Source organism: Labrus bergylta, chromosome 10 (genome assembly GCF_963930695.1).
Source record: "Labrus bergylta chromosome 10, fLabBer1.1, whole genome shotgun sequence".
NCBI lineage: Eukaryota > Metazoa > Chordata > Actinopteri > Labriformes > Labridae > Labrus > Labrus bergylta.
Genome location: NC_089204.1, coordinates 15,108,480 through 15,130,843, shown reverse-complemented (window position 1 = coordinate 15,130,843; position 22,364 = coordinate 15,108,480). Strand labels below are relative to the sequence as shown.

General features: G+C 40.7%; 1 protein-coding gene across 5 annotated transcripts; it reads left to right on the top strand.

Moving 5' to 3' along the window:
- The first annotated feature begins 114 nt into the window (after positions 1-114).
- Positions 115-21,933, top strand: LOC109995845 (WAS/WASL-interacting protein family member 1). Of its 5 annotated transcripts, none has more exons than XM_020649712.3 (10): positions 115-270; positions 6,720-6,829; positions 15,334-15,436; positions 15,653-15,782; positions 16,192-16,353; positions 17,018-17,741; positions 18,493-18,593; positions 18,811-19,032; positions 19,977-20,090; positions 20,393-21,933. In XM_020649712.3, the coding sequence occupies exons 3-10, from the start codon at positions 15,377-15,379 to the stop codon at positions 20,443-20,445; spliced, it is 1,566 nt and encodes a 521-aa protein (XP_020505368.2). In that variant the 5' UTR covers positions 115-270; positions 6,720-6,829; positions 15,334-15,376; the 3' UTR covers positions 20,446-21,933. The 5 variants fall into 5 exon arrangements, with proteins under 5 accessions (XP_020505368.2, XP_020505370.2, XP_065815582.1 ...); XM_020649714.3 differs by lacking the exon at positions 115-270 and adding an exon at positions 419-544; XM_065959510.1 differs by lacking the exon at positions 115-270 and adding an exon at positions 6,507-6,525.
- The last annotated feature ends 431 nt before the right edge of the window (positions 21,934-22,364 follow it).

Below are 22,364 nucleotides of genomic sequence, written 5' to 3'. Positions count from 1 at the left end.
TGTATGACTAAGAACCTTTACTGGTATGGTATTAACGTCTCCAGTTTCTCATTAAAAAAACATTAGACCTACTATTGGCTCTCTAGACAGCCTGCAGGAGGAGACTATGCTCAACCCACTCTACATACGGCTCTAGATGGGGCCAGCGTAGCTGGCCTGCTACACTGCCAGTGCTCTGCAGATTCAGGATTGGCTGCACAGACGTCCTCAACACCAACCGCAGCATACTTATAGTCGATGGAAGATTATTAGCCGTGCACAGCATTTGAGGTATGTTAAGCCAACTTTATTGGAAGTTTTGTCTAAGTTTAGTGATTGTTTGCGTGTGAAAAAATAGCTTCAGCGGAGCGGAAAGTAAGTGAGACCCGAGTTCGATTAACAAGCTAAAATAAGTTTTCATCTTCCAGAAAGCAGAAGGGACTGATTCCAGCAGTGAGGGGGAATTAATTCAGACAAATTGTTTACTGCACCGTCTAAACAAACATCTAGTCGCTTACAAACGTCTGGAAAGGGGAACATGCGGATAATTTGACGACAAGCCAAGGTTTGCTTCTTTTTCCACTAACAAATGATGGTCAGTAGAAGTCGTGGAGAGACTGATTTATTGGACTGCTGTGAGGATGTAGCTTGTTACTAAACCTAAGACATTTTTTTCTCGGGGGAGGGGGGGGGGGGCGTTGTGTTTTCACAAATCTTGATTTTTATGAAAGAGCACACAGAGTGTAGCTGCCTTAAACTGGACTTATCATCCACATCATTTAACTGTCAGAAAGCTAAGGGAAAGGAATTTTTTTGTACTGTGTGTGTGTGTGTGTGTGTGTGTGTGTGTGTGTGTGTGTGTGTGTGTGTGTGTGTGTGTGTGTGTGTGTGTGTGTGTGTGTGTGTGTGTGTGTGTGTGTGTGTGTGTGTGTGTGTGTGTGTGTGTGTGTGTGTGTGTGTGTGTGTGTGTAACCTGTTTGACAGAATGCCATCATTTGGCAGTCACACTCACTACTCTTTCACAGACACACACAGGCCTACTCCAAGGCTAAGCTTCTCTAAACTAAATGTTTACTTCTGTAATTTTTATAGTTTAGAGAGAACTGATGACTTTGGTGGTTCAGGCCTTTATTATGACACTAACTTTCCTTCTCTGTTCACACACCTTACCTTCATACCATGGTGCACATACTGTCACTGTAGTCTGTTGACCAACAGTAAGTAGTATGATTTGACTTAAAAAGGGCGGATCCAGTCTTTTTTGAATGGGGCACCCCAGCTGGGGAACTGTCTTGTGCAGGGGTGACATGAAGTTTGAGTGCACACTCACACATTATTCTCTCTACCATCTTCACTAATCATATCTGCTTCATACTAACTTTAAAGCAACTTAAACATGCTAAAATATGACAAAAGGAATTGTACCAAATTGAATTACAAATAAATCTTGAGCAGATTTTTACAGCACATCCCAAATCGTTGATTTTAAAATAAGTCTCGCCTCTGATAAAGGCAAATAGCCAATCATACTTCAGGATTTTGGAGTGGCCGGTGGGGGTGTCAAATCAGATTTCAATGGTGCCCCTAGCTGCCCTCTGGATCCCCCCCTCTGTCTCTTAAGTCTTAAAAGTTTTGAAAATCGTTACCACAGTTTGAGGATTCTGTGTCATGCCCAAGGTAATCTTTACCTGCAGACAGGAGGAAGTTGGAGACGCTGCCACCCAAACAATTATTCACATATCGTCACATTTTTCCAAAGGAATGTAGAAATATCAAGTTGTGTTACTTAATTTAATGCAGGAATTAGTTGTGAATTGAAAACGTATGAGCAGGTGATCTTAGAGCTGATGCTGGACATGTGCTGGTCCAATCTAGGTTTTGAGGGTCTCTTTGGCCATAAATTAAAGACATGTAGATTTCTGACATCATCTTCGAGAAGCAATTTTTAGGAGCAGAACTCATGGTCTCCCTCTCCGTTCCTTCATCTGGCTGTTCAGTCATTCCTTGATCTCATCAGTTTATGTTGGTTTATGTTTTATGTTTATACAAATGTCTTGAGGTTTACACACCAGAGAGGAGCCTTTTTTTTTTTTTTTTTTTTTACGTGCTCACGTTGCCTCTGGTTGTGTTCTCGTTCATGTGCTTTGTCACAGAACTAGTTTGAAGTCATTGCAGCTCTTGAGTTCTTGGCATACCTCAGAGTAAGAAGGTAGTGTGTATCCCCTGCTAGTCTATTTATTCAAACGTCTTGTGAGTCCTCCTTTGAAATGAATTCGGAAATGTTTTAAAGAGCGGCTCATCATTCCCTTTTACGTTGGAAAAGAATAGAGACCCTTGTTGAGCGTGTGTGATGGTCAGAGGAGAGAGCGTGTGCGTTTGTTTAGTGTGCATGGGTTGCAGCAGAAACATAACGCGAACACTGTGCTCTGTCTTTGTGCTTTGCGCTCAGTTTCCTGTGTTGATCATGTGGTCCTATCTCAGTCCATCTGACAGAGACACATGACTACGTGCTTCATGCTTTCTGAATGCGACAGGACAGAGTCATCAGGGACGATTTACACATGGCATATCACAGAGTTGTTAAATATATATTCATGAACTCTAAAAGTAAAAGCAGAGTTGAGGGGACAGGCCATGCTTGTGCATCCCCCCTCCCCCCCTTTTTTATTTAATTTAAAACACCTCATTGCTGAGTTTTAACCTCATAGAAGGAGTATTGTCTCGAAATCTTTGAACTCAGCCCAGAACTACTACATTTTAAGACAACAGAAGTACAAGTATTTGGAGTAAAACATTTTTAAAACATTTTTATCATCAGTTTTTTGGACAGTTAAAGCCTTTGAATGACATTTTTTTTTCTTCCTTTGCTTGGCCAGCAGTGGTTCAGTCATGTGTGACCACTAAAGAAGTGACTGACAAACCCTCAGGCAGGCTGCACTAACGTCCATGTGACTGTGACATACAGAACACAGGTCATGTCAGTGGCCTTTTCTTATATATTCAGTCTTTATTAGATAACGGGCTAATTAACCTAATGACTGTTTGCCCTTTAGATCTGCGTTAATGGTTTGGATTATTGAATCCCAGGCTCTGTGGTGGGACAAGAACACATCAAGAAAACAACTCGAACCTGTTGACAGTTTTCTGAGAAGAGCTGGAGCTTTAATTGAGAGGAAAGAGGAAATATTTCAGTATTCAGAGACAACATGGCTGCTGTCGCCAAACCAGTCTGTAGTTTAAATAAGACTACAACAGCAGTGAAATGATCAGACCTGAGAGGAACAGATAGAAGTGTTCTGAAGGATTTACTGTGTTTTGTCCCAGCAGGACCTGGAAAAACTTGTCCATGCTTTTATCTTCAGTCGTCTTGATTACTGTAACAGTGTCTTTTACAGGTCTGCCTAAAAAATCAGTCAGACAACTGCAGCTGATCCAGAACGCTGCTGCTAGAGTCCTTACCAAAACCAAGGAAATGGATCGACATCAGTCCAGTTCTGAGGTCTGTACACTGGCTGCCAGTCTGTCAGAGAATAGACTTTAAAATTCTGCTGCTGGTTTATAAAGCACTCAAAGGTTGAGGGCCAAAATACATTAGTGACCTCCTGATTAATTACGAACCATCCAGACCGCTCATGTTGTCTGGGACTGGTCTGCTCTCTGTCTCCAGAGTCAGAACCAAACACGGAGAAGCAGCGTTCAGTTTCTATGCTCCCTATATCTGGAACAAACTCCCAGAAAACTGCAGGTCAGCTGAAACTCTTAGCTCTTTTAAATCAAGGTTGAAGACACACCTGTTTACAGCTGCCTTTCATTAAACAATTTTAATAAGATTCTTTCCTCTGTCATGATGCTTTTGATGTCTTGTGTGAAGCACTTTGAATTGCCTTGTTGTTGTGCTATAGAAATAAACTTGCCTTGCCTTTTGATAACAAACTCACCTGAATTCATCTGAAACATCAATTGGGTAAAGCTATATTTTCTTGAAATTGCAGAGCTGTATTTATTAGGGGTGGGACAAAAAAAAATCGATTCATGTAAAAATCGAGATTGTTATCTTCAAAGATTTTAAATTGATTCATAACTTCCAAAACTCTTTTTTTTTTTTTTTGGCTTATCAGTCACTCCCTGCTAAGTGCTAATGCTAGCTCCTTCACTCAGTAGAATGCCAAATAGAGCAACAAGAAATCCAGCCAGTCTCACTGATGGCTGGCGTAGATCCTCAGGTATGTACTAATTCATAAATGGACTTTGAGTCATGACTCCAGAATGATTTTGAATAGAAATTAGATTCTCAATCCAATCGTGACCCCAAGAATCGAAATCGGATCGCATCGTGAGACACCCAAAGATCCCCAGCCCTTCTATTTATCATATGCCCCATTAGTTAGTGATTCAGTGCGGATATGCACCAGCATTTCCAGCAGTCCCCTTGTGGCCTCTACAAGTTTACTTATTTACTTATTTACCATAACTGTTCTGGAGAACAAATTTCACATCCTCTCTTTCAAATCCCATATTTTCTTCAATTTGAAGCTGCCAGTCAGCTGCACTTTGCACAAGCTCTGGAAGCCTCCACTGCCTTTAAAATCAGCCTCTGAGTACCTCTTAAGGTCACTGTTATGTCATCCTTGTTTTGTTTTTTCATTCCACAAAAAGGGGGACAACAATATTTTTCGGCTTTACTGTGAGATGTGGCAGTGTTTTCAATCTCCATAAACATGTCCTACTTATTCTTCAGAGCGGTGTTATTCATTGTTATTCAGCTGAAATGACTCTCAAGTGTCCCCTTTAGAGAATGAATGAATGGATGGATTGATTGACTGTATAGTTGCAGCCTGGATACCTGATTCAGCAGTCAGAAAGCACTGCATCATGGTGTTATGTGGTAAATGGACCTCAGACAGCATTATGTCACTTTCTAAATAAAGACCTGCATTTCAGCAAAAGCAGAAACAATGTAAGAAGGACAGCACTTTACCAGGAAAACCGCCTCACATCATTACGTCTGAAAGTATTTTAGCATTTCACTTCATTGCTAACAGTTACGTGGCATTGTGTTGAAATGTTCAAACAGGCTTGAATTACATTTATAGATTTTGATATTTGGGTTTTTCTTTTGACAGAAAATGACGTAGTTTATACAATAACAGTCTAGATTTCTGAGGAACAAACATTTTTCTATTGTTGGTTAAGAGGATGTTGAGGAGTGTGATTTAGTTTTTTGGGATTTTTCACTCTCATCTGACCATTTTTAGTTCCCGTATGAAAGGCTGTTGTTGCTTCCCATTTGCAGTCATATTGACTTCCTGTCGCACGTTTGTTCAATATGCATGCAAGGTATTAATCAACTAGTTTGTGCATATTTTTCCTGATGCATTAGCCGAGTGAACAGCCCTGTGTTGGGCTTTTTATTGTAAATGGAAGAAGCAGCTCAAACATGTTTTCCCTTTCATTTGAGACGGGAGTAAAGAAAACCAGCTGAGCTCAGGGGAGACAGCCAAGGTGCTCCTCTCAGAGACGCAGCTCTGGTGTTGTAGTTGCTGGAAAGAGGGAGAGCGGTGAAGTGCAGCCGATGGTGTGTTGGCAGCCCGCCGCTAAGTGTGCTGCGAGGCAGGAAGTGTGACACTGAGAGCACAGGAAGTGGCTGCTGTGTGCGGAGCTATGCTAGCCCTTTTTTCGTACAGCCGTTTCAAAGGGCTGGGATCAAATCCCTTTCAGTTAAATGAAAGCAGATTTTTTTCCAACAATAAACACTTGGATGGCTTTCTGTTTTTTTTTTTTTTTTTTTTTTTTAACTTCAGGTTTTTTCTTCAAGGTTCTCTCTTATAGTTTGAATATTTCAGAACCGTGTCAGGAGAAAATGTACTTCTTTTTGTTGAGGAGTTAAAGAGAAGATATGCATAATCCAACATACAGCAACTGAAGACATAAAAGTGTTGCTACTTCCTCTTCATCTTTTACTTCTTCATTGTGGTTGTCAGTGTATGAATGTTTTTACCCATATTACTTCCAAACTTGTCACTGTGTCTCATGCCACAATTTGTAATCTGCAACAAATCTAGATTCTGTAAAATGTATGAGAGAGAGAGAGAGAGAGAGAGAGAGAGAGAGAGAGAGAGAGATAATTTTTCTTGTCAAGTGGATGTATGTGCACCTTCTGGTGAAATAACATTCATTAAATGATTTCATTGTGCGTCTTTTGCATTAGGATTGCAGTTTTCTCCTCAACTGAACTTCGGTTCAACAACAGTGTTTTTTTTTCTTGTGTTCTTCATTTGGCTCTGAATATAAAAGATCATGTCAGCAGTATCTTAAAAAGGAACAATAATATAAAAGACGTGTTCACAGGTGTGGTTTAGAGGAATTTGCAGCTTTGATGCTGTCACACAATCTCTGACCACTGGGACTTGGGCCATTTCCTGAATGACTGAAGGATCTCCTCCACAGTTATCTGATTTGTAGTGGAACCTTGTTGCACACTCTATTTTAATCTCAGCCCCAGTGGGAACCCCAACCAGCCTCCTCCTCCTCCTCCTCCTCCCCCAGGTGAGGAACCGAAAAAGAGGAAGTGTTGTATACCGTATGTGACTCGTGTGTGTGTGTCAAAGTGAGACTTCGCTGAACGTCAGATGTGAGTTTAGAGGAAGAAGAATCAAGAAGTCCTACTTGGTGCGAAGTGTTTGTTTTTTTTGTAAGGATTTTTTGGATGTTGCTAATCTTCCCCTTTTTTCTGTTTTCAGCTGTATGTGGCTGCTGTTCTCATTTAGCCTTTTTACGAGGAAAGAACTGCGAGGTGCTTCTTCTACTGCTCTCTGAACATACTGCTGATTCTTCTATGGACACAGACTGAGTAAGTAGACCTTTTAATTTGTCTTTGACTCAACGATTTTCAACTGAATTTGGAGATATGCTACCTGAAGCCTCTCTCTTATTTAGCAACAGTTTGCAATCATTTTTGCCTGTTACGAAAATAGCTATCTGGTAAAATGTATGCTGATTTGTCCTGTTTGATTTTTTTTAAAGCACACTAAAACCTCTTGGCAAAAGTTGGATGTCAGTATTGATTGGGAGACTCACATTAACTCAGATCAGAAAACATATAACCTGTTGTTCACTGCGTTAGGTGAATAATGGGCTCAGTCTGTAGGGACTTGGGTTGGGAACTGGAGGGTCACCGGTTCAAGTCCTGATGTGGACCATAATATGGAAGTTGGTCTGGTAGCTGGACAGGTGCCAGAGCACTTCCTGAGTACTGTCGAGATGCCCTTTAGCAAGACACCCCCAACCGCTCTGGTGCGCTCCCTGTGGAGCAGCCCCACTCTGACATCTCTCCACTAATGCATGTCCACAGGTCCTGTTTGGGCATGTGTGTGATGCATGTCTCTAAAATAACAGAGTCTAAACCTGAACTTCCCTTAGTGGATTAATAAAATATATCAAAATCAAAAAAAAAAAAAAAGACAACATGTTAGCAATCAGCAAAATGTGACCTGCAAGGATTCAAGTTCAGAGGAATATTAAATCATTCATCTTTGCTACTGTCTTTACACAAGTGTGCATTCACTACTAGCTGTAGCTGTAGACCTCTTTTGTTAAGAACAAAAATTGTGTATATGTTGTAACGTTGGTATCAATTAGTAAATGCTAAACGATAAAACTCCATTCAACACTAAAAGTGAAAATGAAATCTTTCAAAGCCTTGTAACTAGGAAATACTGACTTTTGCAGCCCGACACAAAGTAAAGGAAACTTCATAGACTTTAATGCCATGAATGAAAAGCAGACACAAACTTTGAAAGTGTACATTTAAATGGATCACGGGATGCACAGTGATTTGATATGCCAGAGTTAGAGGATTGATGACTTTTAGAACCGTACGTTTTATGAATGTTTGCAGAAATCTCTTCTAGTCTGCTAAAAACATTTTCAGAATCCTTCTATAAATATATTTGAGTTCCATCTGGTTAAACAGCACACATATGAAGAGAGGAAACACACACACACACACACACACACACACACATATTCACACACACATAGTCCTTGCTAAAGAAATCCATTAGTTTATAGAACAAATACACAGAGAACGCTCTTCTGTGAACATTTCTGTACCACAACGTGTTCAGCGTTCATTTCTTTATATAAAGAATGTCGAAGAGAGAAAAAATGACTGCTGAGTTGAGGCCTAAAACAGCAGCAATAGAACCACATCTGTTTCCAGATACAGCTGCTGTGTTTAAGTGTGTGTGTGTGTGTGTGTGTGAGAGAGTGAGCAAGTGCCTGTGAACACACCACAGGATGTTAGCTTAGCCACTCAGCAGCACTGTTCCTGCACAGCTAACACATTTATGACTAATGATGGTCTGCATTCAGAATCCCCCCCATAGTTCATGTTCAGAATGGACTCTGGTTTTTGTTTTTTAATAAATAACCAATAGGTTTTCTTTATGATCTAGTGAAGAGAGCCATACGTTTGTTTAATCATCCAGTTACACAGAGCCTGTTTGATTGTCTCCTTGTTTCTCCAGCCTTAACACACGTTACTTAGCTGTGTGAGAAGTTGGGTGGAGTTGAGTCAAAGTGATTGGAGGTTTCCATTTAATGATATACCCACTCCCGCCCATCATCGCCTCTGTGAAAGCCACACCACTTCTTTTTCAAGTTATTCTTTATCACTTTGAGAGAAAACATCTCAGTTCCTTTAGATATTTAAAGAGTGACCTACAGCTTCTGTTTTTGATCTGACTTGTAATATTTTATATCGTGGTTATACCTTTGCCTTTTAAATTGTATATCTCTTTACTCTAAATTGCACATTGATGTGAAACTAGCGGTTCTTCAGCTTTTTTTTGCAGGGGTGGTGTTTGGGGTTAAAAAAAAGCTCCAAATGTCTGTTTTCTTTTTTTGCTCACCAGTTTTTGCCCCCTGCAGCAGTTTAAGCCAGTGTCACATATGGTTTAAGTCCAAGCAGTCTTACAGAGTCCTCCTCCAGGAAGCCAACAATGACTTACAGTGACATGAACAGTGTTAACATCAGTATTAAAGCCACCACCAAAATGATTTTTACTGAAACTTGAACATTCAAATTCAATATGAGGTACGTCAGCAGGTATTTGAATACAGATGAATCTGTCAATGTGTGATGTTTAGGAAAAGAACAGGTTTATCAAGCCAGAGTTTAATACATGTGGGGCGGCTGTGGCTCAAATAGAGTCGGTCGTCTCCTAATCGGAAAGTTGGGGGGGTTCGATCCCCAACTCCTGCGGCAACATGTCCGATGTGTCCTTGGGCAAGACACTTAACCCCAAGTTGCTCCCGCTGCTTCGTCAGCGGTGTATGAATGCGTGTGAATGTCATTAGTTACTTCTGATGGACACTTCAAAAAGAAACCTCTGCTATCAGTCTGAGAATGGGTGTGAATTGGAAAGTGTGACCTGCGATGTTAAAGCGCTATGATATACCAGCTCGAGTCCATTTAGCATTGATCTGTGTTGAGCCGTTTGTAAACTAAAAACACATGTGAGCCTTATTCCTCCTCTGTGTGTGTGTGTGTGTGTGTGTGTGTGTGTGTCTTCAAAGAATCTGCACCCTGAACCTCGTATCTTCTTCTGTTTCCATCCATCTCTACTCTCTCTCTGTCGGTCAAAGGAGCCATTGTAAATGCTTGGCTAATATTAGTCTGTGTGTGTGTGTGTGTGTGAGTCGGAGGGGAAATTGTGTCATGCATTTTAAGTTTCAACACACAGGCCTGTTTCCGGGACAGGAAAGTTGATTTCTTTCTGCCTTCACTCAGAGCTGCTTAAGTATCATCAGCAAATGTTGCACCAGCTGACAGTCAGCTCATAGTTTACCCTCGGTGTGCTCGTTTTCAGCCCGTACATTTGAGGATATTTTTAGACGTTTTGAACAAATTGTGTTTACGAGAGTGACTGTTGCTTAAGTGGTAAATGCCAACCGTGCAAAAACAAGGGGTTTTCCATAACGGCCCCCTCTCCCCTGCAGCACCAAAGACATTCACACTCATTGACCCCCGTCTTCCTGCCTGATTTTATCTGCCTGTCTTACGTCTGCAGTTCTCATAGTCATTTCATCACTGCTACAGGAAATGAGTCAAATTGTTAGCCTCTATACCCCAAACTGTGAAATAAGACCAGGTCATTTTTGAAAAAATTTCATTTTAAGTAATATCTTACCTTGTTAACTCTTAACCATCATCTAACGACAACCGGCCTGTTCTTTAATTTCAGCGGTCGGCTTCTATATCATCAGCATTTTTTAAGGATTTAAACAGGACACTTAGCATTTCACTGTCACAGAGAGTTCAGATGTCTCGCAGGCCCAATGGAAACATATGTAGGTGTTGGCACACTGAAAACATGCACATGTGCGCTTAGCTTTAAACTTTGCAATCTGTCTGTGCAGCTTGAACAGCCTGATGAGACAAGTTTGCTTGTGTGTGTGTGAGTGACGTTTTCCTGTTCAGCTAAAGTTTGTCTTACTTTGCAAAAACCAAACCCTGAACATATTTTCATTTCAGATCAAAGATGGTTGTCGGTCACTGGTGTCTCAGTAAGCAACGTCATGCAACTTCTGTACCATACAGTAAAAGCCCCAAAATGATAATGAATGAATGGTTTAATTATTGAAGGGCTCACTGAATGGTAGTGAGGTCTCATTTATAACCTTTATTTGACCTAAGCGCCTGCTTTTGCACCATTTCTCTGTGCTTGAGAGAGAGTTATATCTCGACGGAACAGAACAGCAGGATTTGTGATAACACTTTTTTTTTTTTTCAAATAAGTTGGTGATACTTAGCAAGAGTAGTGCTAATGATTTTTTCGTTTTAAGTGATAGTTTGTCGTCCTACGAACCTGCTTCATGAGATAGTTGGATGTGCGGACACAAACGTTGATAATACTTTCCGACAGAAAGCCCCTGGTGTTGATGACACCAGAGAGATTCTGTCTTTCTTCAAGTTGTTGCAAGTAAAAATTGCACCCTGAAACTTTGGAACACTAAGCCGTCAACTCTCCATTGAATTTGTTATCACTGTTAAGACATGTTGGGGTTTAATAGGTAAACTACAAGGTGTGACACAAATTATAACACGTTTAAGAGATGAGTTTGAATGTTTTAACGAGAGGTCTTCTACGTACGATGTAGCTTGAACTTTGAATTCTTTGAAATAATTTTGTATTTTTATTTAAATTATTTATATCCTAAAAACGATCACAACTCAACATCATTACAGTGCATTTATGAAAAAAAATGCACGCGCAATATCAAGTGTAGACTCTCAGGTTTGTGAGTCAGAGTGCCAGTGCTTTTGATGTATTACCACCAAAGGCAGAAAACATTAAACCTCAAGATGTTCCCAAAGTCACACTTATGCCTGACTTCACTCTTCAACCTCTGACTCTGCTGTTATAGTTTCCAATCCTACGTATAAAACCTGAAACATGACGCTGCAGTTAATGTACAACCTGAATCTCAGACTAAATATCCATGATCTCCAGCATTTTCTTCACATTATTCCAGCCTCTTACAGTATTTACTCTTTCTAAGTGTTGTCACATGCACACAACATACACGTTCACAATCTGCATGAAAGGCGCCATGACATTAAGCTCTTAAAACACAATGTATTTCTACTAAACTGTTAACCTTTTCCATGAAAAGGTAACCTTTACCTTTTCATGTTGGGCTCTCAGTCAGTGTTTAGGTTTATTTAGTGCCATTTCCATCATGTTCTAGGTTTGGAAGTAAGGGGCCGTCATATACAGGTGAATTGAAACATCTTAATATCTTAAAACCTTAACAGGCTCAGTAATGATCAGGTTGGAAAATAAGCATTAAAGTCACGTGCTGTATTGATATTTTTTTATAAATACTACATATTAGTCAGTGTAGGCCACTGCTGTGGAAGTATGGTTCTTCAACTAAACAGTGTTCTAGAGTAAGGTTTGGTAAATGTATTGTGAAATCTGTCCTGTGTATTTCGAAGCCTTGAAAACAAAGAGGCAGCATTGCAAGTGAAGTCCTTCAGGCACTGCACAGTCACAGCCATGCTTTAGCCTAACTGTTATTGCTAGCACGACAACATGTTGATGCAAGGCAGATTTAATGTGTACCATGCTCACTTCAGGAATTTAGCGTGTACATTTACTGCTTGTACCTTCACTTTAAGCTATATTTATCAAATTATATTTTGCTTGTTCCCATTGATAAGGCTTTCTAGACTTGGATTTATTTCTTCGTTGGGAGTATTAGACTTAAAAGAATTAAATGTAATTCGGTTTTGTCACCACTTATGAAGTTTATTAATAAAGCACTTATCAAAACCAATGTCACAAAGATGAAAATGAAAATAAAACAACAACGCAGCAATCACCCAATTAACAGAGAATGAAATAGAGGCAACTTGACTAAATTTAACAGTAACACAAATAAAATAAATAAAACATCATGGATGAAACAAGGATTATAAGAAGGCCTTTCGATAAAAATGTGTTTTTAAAAGAAGATACTGATGTAACTAGTCGCACTGACTGGTAAGGGGACAGCAGTTCAGATACATGTTCAGGATTTAGCTCTGCTTCAAAACCACAAAACTCTAACGAACTGTTACATTTTGAAGTTCGAGCCTCTAACATGAGGTGTCCTGCGTGTGAACTCTGGGGGTTGACAAACAATGCAATGGCACTTGCAGAAGCTGAGAATAAAAAAAGGCTGATGGAGGGTCGGGGGGTGTAAGAATGAACAGTGTGAGAGTGATGCACAGTTTGAGGGAGAATATCAAAATAAAGCGTAGCTGAGATGAAGAAGTATCATCATCCTGGCAACCGGATGGCTGTGGTGCCGGAGCTGCATGGTGACTTCCTGTTTGTCAGCAGCATACAGGAAGTGTGAGGCTTTTAGAGGATGGTCTGACTGTGTGTGACTTAAAATGAAGCAAGAGGCCAAGCTCTGTGAGTATGTTTGTAAAGGGAGAGTCCTCTATATCAGTGTCAATTCAAATGTGTTTGTGTACGACTGGTACTGTGCAAGATGCACCTCATTTAAAACTTTTGCAACTAGATATCTGTTTGATGTGATTTGATCTGAGCTTACTTCTGTATTCTTACTGCAATCTAGATAAAATACAATTACATGTATCTTAAAGAACTGATGCTGTAGACCTCTCGTTGTAGCTCGAGTCAATTCAAGTAAGTTGGGATTGATGGGTTAGGTCTGTCTCATAAAGATCTTTTTTTTTACTCTAACAGTTTGCATGACATTGTGGATATTTTGAATCTCTACCAGTTACAGTCTGCACATCTCAGCTACTATTTCTGTGTGTCTTTGATGCTTTTAAAGCCTCCGATCTGAACTGCAGTATAATATTGGCGATGGAGAAGTGCCAAAACATCTACTGGGATTTATTGTGTATTTACTGTATGTGTGTATCAGACCATAAAGCTAAGAAGGGGAAGTGTATCTGACTTATGTCCTGTCAAAGGCTGCTTCACATGTCAAGTTATTTTTGTCATGTTTATTGCACGATGTGTTTTATCGTCTGTGTTTTTTTCTATGCAGAGAGTTAAAGTTGTGTTTTCTCTCTGCAGTAGAGGCGTTGAAAATTCCTTTCTTTGTTTTGCATGTTAAAGTTTTCATGCATGTTGGAGTTCTTGATTTCCCTTGATGGAGTTTCTGCAGCTGCTTTTGCATCATCTTCTTCTTTTTTAAGTAGCATTTGAGCCTGTCTGAATTGTACTCTTCCTGGTTTGATACAGTTGGTTGATCCAACATGCTGTTACGTCGTCACTCAGTTTTGAATTGAGTTTCCAGCTTCAGCATCTAAAATTGATTCAGATTATCATGCCAACGAATGTATATGGAAGGGAACAGTGCAGCTTTGACTAATATTATAGGACTATCTCTCCCCAGTGGCTTTAACACAGAATTTTTTTTTTTTTTTAAGAAGAGAGTAAGCAGCATGTTATGAAGTCATGTTTTAGGGAACTTAACACTCAACTTCCTGTTTATGACATATTTATCTCAGGTCTTTCATTTCCTATACACTCACGATCAGCAGATGTGTATCTGTTTGTTGATTTTAGGCTGAAGGTTTTCTGAAGATTTCAACAAAAGGTTGTGCGAGGCACTTGCCACCATCTTGCCTGTAACAGGAGCTAGCATGTCACAATTTGGTGATTGGAGCAGGAGACAACGTCCACTGATATAGGTTGACATCCTTGACATTTAAACCAAAAAAAAACTAAAACCTTCAGGTAATTCTTTAATGCTCCTGATTAAAAGTTCAGTTTTTTTTTTCCTGCTCATTTCAACACAATTACAGCAGTGTTAAGCACTTTAACGTGGGGATAAATGTTCACCTGTGGTTGTTTCCTTTCAGTTAAAACACTTAGTAGCACTCATATCTGGTTCCAATATCTACATATGTGTGACACGTCCTCCAGGGATGCACTGATGCATCAGTTAAAAATCAGAATTTGCCAAAACTTGCCCAATCTGCCCATTGGCTGATAATGTGACATGCATTAATGTCAGTAGCGAAATTGCTTCTGTCGTGTTGTACAAAGTTAATGTTAAGTTAATGCAAGCAGGCTCTATGCTGATTAAGGGAAGAGAATATTAATTGCCAGAAGTCACCTGTTTGATAAACTCGTGTCATGGTCAAACGTGACAGGAAAAGCTGTCAGTGTGGGATTCAGTTTCAAATTCAAGAAGCTTTATTGCCATGAACAGTTACAACCATTGTGCTAAAGAAACATAATCAAAACAAAATCAACAGTAATATGAAATGTAAAATATTTGATTTATGTTATATTATACTATACTTATATTATACTATATATTATAATATTCGTCTTACACCGTCTCTGAGAAAGATCAGTGACATGTCGTTTGTGAAACTCGTGTAAGTGACATTTCAAGGTACACGAAGAATTAAGAACTCGTCATGTAAAAACATTGCTATCCCAATCAGCAACCGGCTCAATTATAATTTTAAACATTGGTATCGTATCTGTCCTGTTTTTCACAAGATAGTTTGAGAACCACTGCAGGACACTCGTTTTTTTTTTATTGCAGAATCTCACTGTGAGAGCTTGTTGATTTTCTATTTGAATGAAATAAAATGGTAAAAGATTCACTTGTCACGACACATTACAAATTATGGATGTGACTTGAGTAATGCTGATATGAAATTTATTTTTATGGAAAGCCTAAAATTGTCTTAAATACCTTGCTCTGCTTCTGCCTTATTCTGCTATTATATTTTGCAGTGTATTGTGTCTGTGTTTTTTCCACTGATGTCCACATGACTTGAATGCGGCGTTGTCTGTCCTCCAGGGTGCGGCGCCCAGTGCAGATAGAGTAAACTGGAGAGAGGAAGATGCCAGTCCCGCCTCCCCCACCACCCCCAGGGCCTCCCCCTCCTCCCACCTTTGCTCTTGTAAGTCATTCTATCTCTCTGTACGTCTTTGTGTTTTTCTACCCGGTACAATATGCTGCTCAGCAGAAACATCATGTGGATAAAATATGTTGAATGATAATTCAAGTTCAATCCTCAGTTTTCTCCAAACACACTACACACTCTCATCTCCTGACATGGTTTCCATTGATTTACCAAACAAAGTGAAGTGTTTCTGTATCTGTTTTTGTGTTACAGGCCAACACAGAGAAGCCCGCTCTAAAACGCTCAGAGCAGCAGGGAAGGAACGCTCTGTTGGGTGACATTTGTAAAGGATCCAAATTAAAGAAAACCGTTACCAATGACCGGAGTGGACCAACACTGGATAGTAAGTCAAGACCATGATTCATGATGTTCATTATCTTTACTGTATCCTTTCTGCAACATATGTAATACAGCGTATTACATGTCCAAAATATCTGGTTAATGTACTTTTTATAGTTTATATAGTGCTTTTCTAGTCCGACTACTCAGCGCTTTTACACCGCATGTCACACCTACCAATTCACACCCATTCTCACACTGATGGCAGTGGTTGCTATGTAGTGAGACCATCAGAAGTAACTAACCACATTCACATGTATTCATACGCCACCGACGAAGCAGCAGGCAATTCGGTGGCGGTGTCTTGTTCAAGGACACATCGGACATGTAGCTGCAGGAGCTCTACCAACTGAGCCACAGCCGCCCCATGATGTCAATCAACTTTTTCTGTTTGTTTTTTTTCCTTCTTTCAGAACCCAAAGGAGGAGGTGGAGGAGGTGGAGGAGGTGGAGGAGGTGGAGGAGGAGGAGGAGGAGGAGGAGGTGGTTTTGGTGGTGGGTCTCCTGCTGGTTTAGGAGGCCTGTTTGCAGGAGGAATGCCAAAACTGAGGTCTTCAGCAAACAGAGAGTCCAATGGTAATTCAATATAAAAAATGACTCTGAAATTGCTCTGAAGTGTGAGGGTTGAAGTGCTGTGTGTCATTGTGTGTCAGCCATGTCATAGACGGGGCAACATGTGCAGAGAGGTCTACAGTCATATAGGATCGCCTCCAGCCCCTCTGCCCCCTTTAAGAACGGGCAGGTTTAGATAATGAATGGATGGCAATATTTCCTACAGATTGACGCTGAACCTGGGCAATGGAGGAGGCACGTGGTGAGGGGGTGTTGCAACCTGTTTTTTTATTAGGTTAGGTTATATGTTGATATTAGGTTTGTATATTAAGTATGCTTTATTCTCTCACTTATTTTAGTGAATGTCTTAAACGTAAAGAGAAGCTTCAATTTTAACACCGAACATCACACCTCAAATGTTTCATTAATGGGAGGGACGTACCATCTGATGTCCCTCTGCTCTGTGTGTCTCTCTCTATCTCTTGTGGTATATAGTCTGTTTTTATATGAATACAGATTTTAATAATAAAAAATACAAAAATGGCCATCAAATAGACCTGATGGCTGTAGGTTTACCTGGACGGCCTGCCTATGTGTTATTTACGTGTAGGGACTACTGGAAGGATAATAAGGATATTGAAACAAAGTTAGCATGCTTAATTTCACTGTCGCTGTTTCTCTCCTCCAGACTCGCCACCCAGCCGCGGACCCATGCTCCCCCCAGGAGGTCGCTCTTGTGGGCCAAGTCCCTTTGGTGGTGGTGGTGGAGGCCCGCCTAAACTCCCAGGAGCCCCTGCTGGTGTCCGTAGTAATGCACCTGATCTTCCTAAGGGCAGACCAAGTTTTTTATCCAGACAGGACACTCCTGGAGGACCCCCTCCTCCTGTACCCAACACACCCAGACCAAACCAGAGCTTCCAGTCTCGTGGTGGCCCACCTCTACCATCACTCCCTGGAGGGCCGAGGCCTAGCCCGGCTTGTGGACCTCCCCCTCCTAGCCTTCCAGCTGGGAGGCATGGACCTCTACCACATCCAACAGGAGGCTCCTCAGCTGGGCCAAAACTAGGATTCTCTGCACCTCCTCCCCCTCCCCCTAACAGCAGCCGACCTTCTTTTCCACCAGCTCCTGGGGGAAGGCCTCCACTTCCCGACGACCGACCACCACCTCCACCTGCCCCTGTGGGGGGTCGTCGACCATCTATGCCCCGAGACTTTCCCCCACCTCCTCCATCTGTCAACTCCAAACCTTCTTCCTCTGTCTCTCCTTCCTCTGCCTCTCGCCCTACAACTGGTGGAGGTGCGCCCCCTCTCCCACCTGGTCGACCAGGCCCTCCCCCCATCCCACCCTCACCTGCTGTAGGAGAGGACCACAGCACCCCTCGTCTGCCACAAAGAAACATATCACTCAATAGGTAAAGTTGAATCCGCCTCTTCAAAGCATTTTCTATCAGGCGTCAGACACTGATGGATGTTCTTGATTTCTGAGTCTAGTTTGGTGGCCGAGAGAATTTGCATAGATTCAGATCTAGTAGTTGTTCTGTGTTGCTGCAGTTCACGCAACATGCAAACTTCTCTATGGAACTTCCCTCTTGCACGCATAGTCTCTTCAGTGTTTCCCTGAGGTTTACAGCGTTGGGGGCGGGGGGGACAAGCCGACATGATGACACGACAACACAAACACTTAAAGGAATCTTGGTGTTCATGTGTTACTTTTAATGACAGCTGTCCTTTTCTATCGGAAAGGTATCCTTAAATGACTTCTTTCCCTGAATTCCGACTCTATCCACTATCCTATCCCTACAATAAAGGCACAAAAAGCCCAAAAATAACTTTAAAAAAATCTATCTTGACCTTCAGGGGGGGCAGGGGGTGCCGTTGGGGAGGCGGGCCGCCCCCCTAATATAATGGTAAGGGAAACACTGCTCTTAGCTTAGCTTGTAGTTAGTTTTCTTAGGAGACAAGTAAAATTAACTTTAGTTTTCTAGCTCCATCTGGCTTAATATTAACAATACATAGAATTGACCTTGAGTTTCAAAGTCTTAAACATTTTTTGTGACATTTATAAATAAACTTGGATTGTACAGTGATTGTCACTTGATCTTCATATAGTGGGACATATAGTGGACACATACTGTAGATTAAAATTCAGGTTCTGCTTGACAGCCATGCTCCAGCTCCACCACATAGTCGGGCAGGACCTCTGCCTCCTCCACCGAACGAGAGACCGCCATCTCTGGGAAGGAACCAATCCTCAACGCGCACAGGTGGGCTGCCTTGAGAGATACATTTAACATTCAATTATTACTGCCTACAGACCATATATATCTACATGATCAGAAAAGTTGACAGTGTTTGCCTCCTTTGTGAAAATAAATTGTTGGAAGCTGTAAATATTGCACTCAAAATATTGATCTGTATCGTACAAACAATCACTTTTCTCTTCCTCAACTGCCATTAAAAATGTTTTTTCTTCCTCCAAAGGGCCTCTTCCTCCGCCTCCTCCCTCAGGCCGTAGCATAGGTGGGGGCAGTGTGAACTCATCACCAGCTCCTTCACCTATTGGTAGGCCAGGCCCGGAGCCCCCTCGTGGTGGACCTGGCGGAAGACCTCCCCTCCCTCCGGACAGGCCGGGGGTTGGGGGGGGCCCTCCTCCACCACCTATGGGTAACGGGTTCCAAAACTCTCACCACAACCAGATACAAGGTGAGTAAATCAGATAAGGTATACACTTTATTTATAAGTATTGATAGTTTAATTTGTCAGGAAATAGAGAACAATGAAATCAGCTGGACCATGATTAAGACTGGATCCAACGTACAAGCAGTATATTGAAGTACAAAATAACCCTGTTATTCAGCATAATGGCTGTCTGATATATGAATTCATGTATGCCAGTAGTCACTCTGATGGCAGATAATTCTGTTGCCCTCAGTGTTGTTTTAACCACCGGAGATTTCAATGTGTTCAGCTTTGCAGAGAAACCCGCTGACCTCCCTTCTGTTTTGTTTTGTTTTCTCACTGAACCAAAGAATGATTTGGAGAGCAATGTGAACAAGAAGTGAAAAGAGGTCCTAAATGTCTGACATTGTTAAATTCATCCATCCAATAATTTGTGAATATGGAATGCTTCTAAAAACTGGTGACACCCTGTTTGACAATCAGTACATCAGGTAATGATAAAAGTTTAAAGGAACAATATGTAACTCTGACCCGTAGCGTTTCAAATCGGTACTGTACTGTCGATACTCCAAATTCAAAACATTGGAGAGAGCCGTCCCCCTCGCTCCTCCTCCCTAGAGTCGATGCTCACGAGCGTCGCCATGTCTTAAAACTGCCTACCTTCTCTGATCAAAACAAAAACAAACCATGATGAAGCAGAATTGAAACTTAGAAGGAGGACATACTGGCTGCTGTGTTGTTGACAGAGAAGCCAGCACTTAAACATGGCATGTTTCCTTAATGTCTGATCAAATAGGAAGGTCATGTTGTGATTTAATTCAGTAGATATCTTACATGTTGATCCTTAAAAGTTAATTACACAATATTTTCTTAACACATTCACCCCTTCTCCCTAAATAAATATAGAAAAGTTGTTAATGTCATTCTGAATGGGAACCACACTGACCTCAGTTTGTCTCGTTGAACAGATGAGTGGGAGAGTCGATTCAATTTCCATCCTGTGTCTGATCTTCCGCCGCCTGACCCCTACGTGCAGTTCCAGAAAACCTACCCCAGCAAGATCGGCAAAAATGACGGCAGAGGTCAGTCAGACACTATTAAACGAGTTTACTGATCAAAACAAATTGATGTTAAGTCATCATTAAATGCACTTTATTTAAGTAGATGTTACTCACTACTTCAAATCTTTTTTTTTTTTTTTTTCTATAATGAACCTTATTACATTTTTGAGATGTGCTGTCAGATAGTTGTGTAAAACATGATCTCTGAACTGAATTCAGCTTAAAGTTCAGCTGTACTATGACACAGTGCCACCTGGTGGTGGGAATCTCCTCAGGACAGCGAAGTAAACTGCAAGCTTTTCTTTATTTTTGTCTCTTTTCAGGTTCTGGTAAAAAGGAGAGAGGAGCTCCTCCGCTTCCTCCATTGCCGAGGTGAAGAAAAGTGATCGATAAGCACAACCCCTCTCTGTTTCCCTCTTCCATCTGTCACTGTCGCGCTCGTTGTGCTTGAATCTGTGGAATGTGGTTCATCTCCGGACTGCAGCGTATAGAATGGATCTGAAAGTCGGTTGACAAAGAAAAAGGACAAACTTACACAACACCTCTGAAGCAGCATTCAATGACCTGACCAAAGCCGTTTTATTTTTCTTCTGTGGTACACTATGTCCGGATAAAAAAGGAAAAATGTACTTCTCTAGGTGCAAATATAATGTGTTCTTTTCAGGTTGCATCCATGCTGTCCATGTGACACTGATCATCAAAAAACAGTATTTTGAACTGAACATTTATCCATATTTACTCCTCAAACTACTTTGACATACTTCAATGCTTCCTGCTTGTTGGATTTCATATTTTTCTTGCTAGATGTTATATCTTACCAAACCAGCTGCACTTTTAGTTTAAAAAAAAAACAACAACTAGTATTTTGCAGCCTGTTTACAAAGTTCAGAGTTATGTAAAGCTTGATGAACATAGTCGCAGGATATCAGTGCAGGGCTTCCAAAGGTGTGCTGATAGGCCTTTTTTCTCTCTTTCGGTACACAGTGCTTTCCTTGTGCCTTTGTCTATTCAGGACGGTATTTCCAGGCTGCTCAGAAGAGTAATGGGAATTATCCTAAAGTGCCTTAAATTATTTTTGGTATTTTTTTTTCGATGGTCAGGTTGGATCACCTCTGCTGAAGTAAATGTAGAGTCTCAATGCCAGCATCGTTCAAGCAAACTAAAAATGACCTAAACCTCCTGCCGTGCCTCCGCTTCTTTATCGGCTTCAGTGCAGGTGTTGAATTTGCAGAAGCCACACGTGCCTTCACATTATGGATATTAACGCCTTTGCATTTATATTGCAACCACTGAATGGTACTTTTTATTTGGTTGTAAAATGTGCATTTATTGTTCCTGATTGAGATGTTTTAAAGGACATCGTATGGTGTTATGACAGTATTCAGATTTTGCTGTTAAGTTAAACGCCGCCTCGACTTGTTATGAAGGACCAGTGTCTGTAATTGGTGAAGGAAACAAGTGATACTGAAGGGCTGTATTGTTTTAAGTTATGTTTCTGTAATGTCCAGTATTATGCTTTCCCCAGCGCCACTCTGAATAGTCTTTGTCTCGAGATGTATTATCATGTGCTGGTCATCTTCAAGACAATCATAGGGAAGTTAACATGGATGAATAAATGCTTGAAGGTATTTGCTTTAAATCTGCTTGTATTTGACTTTTTAAAGAGCTTTGATATTCTTGTATAAAGACCTTCACTTTGACTACAGACAAACATGTTGAATTGTAATGTGAGTATCCAAAGGTAGTGATTTATTTTGCATTATCCATTTTTTACATTATCAGATAAGAGATATGCATTGTTAACATGTTTGTGCAATAAAGCTGGACAATACATTGATAGAACAGTGTGTCATATTATAAAAGACTGGCTTTGCTAGCTTTCTTTTTATATCAGAATTCTCCGGAGTTAAAGTGTTACACTTGTCAATAATGTTTCAGGATTGTCTTGATTTTCTCACCATTGTGCAGCTGTACAATCAATTATTATCATCATTATTCTCAGTTCTAACATACAAAAGTGATGGTAAAGTAATACCTCTTTTGAAAATATGCAAAGGTTATTGACTGACTGTTCAACATCTTAGTGTTCACACATTATTAAACTGCCTCATACTTGAGAATTTGAGGGTAGTGGAGATGAATTAGAGCCAGCTAGCTACAGTTTGTTTCAAATGAATGAAATAGGATTTATCTGTTTGTTTTTTACTGAATATGTGTGAACCATAAACTGTAAATGATAATACATATATACTCTTTGCCTATGGTGTGAACATGTGATAAATTCGACCCTTGTCA

Coding starts and splice junctions, on each gene's coding strand:
- LOC109995845 (XM_020649712.3), top strand. CDS start 15,377: ATGCCAGTCCCGCCTCCCCCACCACCCCCAGGGCCTCCCCCTCCTCCC. Junction 15,437..15,652: donor CTCCTCCCACCTTTGCTCTT/GTAAGTCATTCT, acceptor TTTGTGTTACAG/GCCAACACAGAGAAGCCCGC. Junction 18,594..18,810: donor CCAATCCTCAACGCGCACAG/GTGGGCTGCCTT, acceptor CTTCCTCCAAAG/GGCCTCTTCCTCCGCCTCCT.